Here is a 5,000-nt window from a genome sequence, read left to right as displayed (position 1 = left end):
AGTTTCCCGCTTTCACTCATTGACTTGTTTACTCATTTACTTGTTTATTTATTTACTTGATTACTTGTTTACTCATTTACTCGATCACTTTTTTATTAATTTATTTGATTACTTATTTACTCAGTTACTTGATTACTTGTTTACTCATTTCCTAGATTACTTGTTTATTCATTTACTTGATTACTTGTTTACTCATTTCCTAGATTACTTGTTTACTCATTTACTTGATGACTGTTTACTTATTTACTTCTTTGAGGTATATAACTTGCCAATGCCCTCTTTCTTTTTTGTAGATAATTATAGGGTATGTTTAGAGGATCCGAGATTTGAAATTGAGTTACTTTCTCTCTCTTAGTCTATTTTTGGAACTGTGTCCTTGTTTGTTTGTTTGTCCCATAATCTCTGGTCAGAATTGAATGTCAAAATATCTTTTCACTCCAGGAGGAAATGCTGCAGGGTGAGAGCTCAGACTCTGACTCCATTGTCTCAGACGACAATGATGAGAGGAAGGTAAGCTTGCTGGTATTCTTTTATATATCGAAGAGATAGGTTGATAGATGGATGGATGAATGGGTGGATGGATAGAAGAATGGGTGGATGGATGGATGAATGGATGGATTGGATGGATGGATAGTTAGATTGATAGATAGATAGATTGATTGATTAATTGATAGGTAGGTAGACTGACTGATTGATATTTAGAGAGATTAATAGGCCTAGATTGAATTGATAGATTATTAAGATTCTTATTACCTATGTCTATTTTTTTATGTATCTTATAAATTCATTTAAATTAACATTTATTTCCTTTGAAGTAAAAACTGCCATCTCTTATCTGCTCTTAATGTCAGTTAAACCATCTTGTGTAAGATTATAAAGGGCAGCCTGCAGGTGTTTCTGCTCATCTTGTGTTATTCTTCACATTGAAAAGTATTTGTTGGGAGAGTTGGGAGAGTTTGATTATCGAGAGAGTGAGGGTAATGAGTTTGTATGCTCATAGGCTAATATTTGTTATTAGAGTTTAAGTTAACATGGTTAGTTAGTATATTGTTTTCATGTGACTCTCCCACTTAATTGATATATGTTTTTTGCGTGCTTTATGTATTTTTAAATGATTAAAGAGCTTATTCTTTTCTTTGTAATTTATTATAACTTATTTTATTATGCTTATGTTTATATGGCAGTTAGAATGAAGGAAGAAATGTACCTCTGTGAAGAAGCCTGTGTAATTGAACTTGTCAAGCTTTGATGATCTATGATTCATGAAGTATGCTTTTCAGGTCAAACCCATAGAGATAAGAAATTCAAAGAAGCAAAGGGAAAGATATCAGAAGAAGAAGGTCAATAAGCCTCCTGCTAAAGAGGATGAAAAGAAGAAAACAGAAGGCAAGGACTTGAGTTTCACCGCAGCTGACTCTCTGGCGGACCTGAAAGCCAGCAAAAAGAAATTGAGCAAGTAAGGACTCTTTCTATTAGCAGTAGTGTATTTTAGTCTGAAATGTCCAATTGTGCTTTAAGAGACAATAATACCTATCTCTTTGGGTTGATGTCGGATTATGTTCCCAGAAGATAGTAATGCACATTTTCCATTAGCTAATATCAAAATCAGGTTTAGATGTAGATAATAAACTTCCCCATTTCATTCACAGGATGACCCTAGCTGACCGTCTGGAAATGGAAGGCGACAACCAAGAAAGCATCAAGCAGCTTACCTTTGGCAGTCGGGAAATGAGCTACGTAGTTAAGAAGGAACCTAAGTTTGAGCGATTACGACAGCAGCAGAGAGAACATCAAGCAGAGAGAAGGAAGGTTCGACGTTCAACCGCAAACCTGAAGGGGAAGTTCAGAACTAAAGATTGAGTGCTATATATGGATAGACTAATTTACATTTAGTAATTATATATTTTGTTTCAAGTAAAAGTAAAATATTTATATGAATTGCAAGGGAGGGATATTTTTGCTGTGTGTGGGAGATATAAACATTGTTAATTTTTTGTATATATTACCGTATATAATTGTTTCAAGTTCTTTATTCTTCAAGTGTGATTTTTAGTTTACCTTCATCAGTCTATTTTTGCAATCTGTGCTCGGATGGATGATACTTTTTCAAAATATTGCTGTTGTGTCTATATACTGAGATATGTTAAATGCACTGGTGTTGTATTTAAATGAAGAATATGCATTACAAGAAATACAGACTACGTTGATGAAAGTATACCATGACAGACTCTTATTCACCTACAATTTTCATTTTTTTTGAATGGATGATAAGGGTTAATGGTGATAGGTACTTGGAGCTAGTAATTTCTTTTGTAATGAGGGTTACTTGAGTAAGAAGATATGAAATGGAAATGAAGGTTGTAATTTTCCATTGAAAGCTTATGTGATTAAACAAAATCCAGTAATTTGAACTGTTTATTTTTTAAATTCAGGTACAAAGTTCCAAAGTACTCATGACACGCATTCCATCTAAATGCCAGTTCCTTGATGCTAGAGGAAAATATTGCACTTATAGCAATACGATGTCATCTGGAGAATAACCAAATAACTGAAAATCATAGTAATAGGCGAGGTAAACCCTCATTCTTTCCCAGGGAGTCATCTGGGAAAAATACAGCTTTGTCAGGCTGTCGGTAGAAGGGCCAGAGCTGGTGTGTTTGTTTATGGTGCAGTTTTCAGGGGACTGGGGAGGGTCTGGGATTCCCATTAACTGCTGGATGTGTTGCTGGTCTTCAGAGAATGTTTCAACCTGGAATTTCAGAAAAGCGATATCTTTTATGAGGCACAGATTATGTATACTCACTCACTCTCACTCACTCTCACTCACTCACTCACTCACTCACTCACTCACTCACTCACTCACTCACTCACTCACTCACTCACTCTCTCTCTCTCTCTCTCTCTCTCTCTCTCTCTCTCTCTCTCTCTCTCTCTCTCTCTCTCTCTCTCTCTCTCTCTCTCTCTCTTTCTCTCTCTCTCTCTTTTTTTTTTCCTGTCCTTTCCTGTCCTTTTCTCACTCATGATTTCTAATCCTTTATTTTATAAAAGGAGAGACTGATACATATACTTACTTTTACAATAGCTTTATATTTAATGTCACACGGAGCACAGCGATTGAAGAAAGGTTGCCAGTGGACATCAACTGCTTCAAGACATGCTGAATTTACTAGGAAGCCACAGGTCAAGATCTGGTCACTAACATACAATGCAAATTCACGAAATGTTGGAATAGACAAATCTGAATAAACTTTAGATGTACTATCTGAGTTTTTCAGTGATCGGAAAAAGGAGTATTTTTTCTGCATGCTTACAATGTTTTCCCAAGAGAATTCTGTAAGCTTAGATATTTGTTTGAGTTTGTTTTGATCTGTTGTATGCATTTTTGATAGTATGGTGTTATTCACACGGTATTTTGAGATAATGCTTTCTTGCACATCCTTTCTGTAATTTTCTGCCATTTTGTCCTTGTATGCAGACACTAATCTGGAAAATTGGGAATAGCTTAGTAACAAGGCATTTTGAAAATGCTATATATATAAATGATCAAATTATGTAACAAACTACAACAGTTTACCATAGGTCATAAACTTGAATGTTTCCGGGAGATATTTGCATTAAAGGTTGACAAGAAAAGAAAAATAGATAGGGGAAAGTGGTCACAGAAAAGAAGGGTCTCTTGAATATTGCTTCATTTTACCTTGTAAATGGATGTCTAACTGCAGTGAAAGTGAAAGCAGGAAAATTCATCTCAGCTGCAGCTTCTTTTGGGCCGAGACTAGGGAATATTTCCTTTGCAGCTGCATGGATCTCTTCTGGGTCCATGTCTTGCACATTCATTCCTGCCCATGTTAGGAGGAGACTCAGCCAACTTGTTGTGCCTGCCTGCGGTGAAGTAGTAATGTTTGGAGATAATATATGAGAGAGATTGTAACAGATTTGTTTTGGTAGAAAAGGACAGTGCCTGTTAAAAAGCAAAAGTAAAGGAAAAGGAATAACTGCCATAATAAGAAAGGAAATGAAAAACCTGTGTTGTTTAACGACAAATAGTTTCCACTTCAAATCTGCTCAAAAAAGATTGTTGAAGTACCTTGGCATTTCTACAGTATGCCAGGTGGTTTCTGGTGTCAAAAAGAAGTCTGTTGTGGTTCAAGAATCTTCTTAGAGAATCACGATGCTGACTGCAGACGTATTTTATTCTCTGCCTCCGAGAAGCCATCACTTTGCTCCAGTGGGATGCATTCTGAAGTCAATAAAAGACATGATTTATGTTTAATGCCAACACATACAAATAATAATATAAAAACAAAGGTTTGTTAATGTAGGTGCAGAAGTATACATTTATGAATATATACATTAATAAACAATTATTCATTTCACATCATGTTACTAAAACTGGGGTTTTCAGGAACCTAACCTAACATAATAGAGGTTCTGACTATGAGTACCTACAATGAGAGAAAAAGAACAAACAAAAAACATACATTTCCACTTGGCGTCATTACACTGTCAATCACACTTCCTTTCCAGCTCAAATATTTTTCAGACTTCCTTCCTGGTGCAGCGGAAGATAGGTTAATGTGAGGGGTTATAATTGGATTGTAAACTGGCCTAGGGCTGTGGTAATGAGAGTCATAAGACGGCAAGAATCTCCATAGACTGTAGTAGCAAACAGCACTAAGGAAAAATAGTATTATTACCATGCCTTTCCTGCATGTCATCTTTATACTAATTTTTCTAGGTGTTTGCTTAACTCTATTTTCTTGCTATTTTTGTAAAGTGTCTAATATTCCATAATCTTTGTGATTTGGAAGATGGTTGTTTTTTGTGGTGCAGATGGACAGTCTGAAAAAAAAATGTATTGATTAATATACAGTAAATGTACCCAGAGTATGTATCAAAATATATGCCCATCCTATAAAGAAAGGAAATGTTATTTGTCTCTATAATGATTCAACCAGTCTTTCCACATCTTTAATAACACCTCTGGAAACACCTAACCT

The 5,000-nt window shown here is 35.4% G+C and overlaps 2 protein-coding genes across 2 annotated transcripts in view; one reads left to right on the top strand and one right to left on the bottom strand.

The window, feature by feature from the left end:
• l(2)34Fd (lethal (2) 34Fd) overlaps positions 1 to 2,217 on the top strand; it is a 9,977-nt gene extending 7,760 nt beyond the window's left edge. The window contains exons 13-15 of the mRNA XM_027361643.2: positions 442 to 510; positions 1,281 to 1,456; positions 1,650 to 2,217. Coding sequence (XP_027217444.1) covers positions 442 to 510; positions 1,281 to 1,456; positions 1,650 to 1,860 — 456 coding nt within the window. The 3' untranslated portion in view covers positions 1,861 to 2,217. The remainder of the gene's footprint in view (positions 1 to 441; positions 511 to 1,280; positions 1,457 to 1,649) is intronic.
• A 292-nt stretch (positions 2,218 to 2,509) lies between these two features.
• Positions 2,510 to 5,000, bottom strand: part of LOC113809963 (carbohydrate sulfotransferase 11) — a 5,447-nt gene continuing 2,956 nt past the window's right edge. The window contains exons 2-6 of the mRNA XM_027361644.2: positions 4,482 to 4,842; positions 4,088 to 4,240; positions 3,698 to 3,882; positions 3,072 to 3,483; positions 2,510 to 2,749 (exon numbers count right to left, since the gene is read on the bottom strand). Coding sequence (XP_027217445.2) covers positions 2,510 to 2,749; positions 3,072 to 3,483; positions 3,698 to 3,882; positions 4,088 to 4,240; positions 4,482 to 4,718 — 1,227 coding nt within the window. The 5' untranslated portion in view covers positions 4,719 to 4,842. The remainder of the gene's footprint in view (positions 2,750 to 3,071; positions 3,484 to 3,697; positions 3,883 to 4,087; positions 4,241 to 4,481; positions 4,843 to 5,000) is intronic.

This window comes from Penaeus vannamei, chromosome 24, assembly GCF_042767895.1.
Source record: "Penaeus vannamei isolate JL-2024 chromosome 24, ASM4276789v1, whole genome shotgun sequence".
Taxonomy (NCBI): Eukaryota; Metazoa; Arthropoda; class Malacostraca; order Decapoda; family Penaeidae; genus Penaeus; species Penaeus vannamei.
This window is presented reverse-complemented; position numbering and strand designations above follow the sequence as displayed.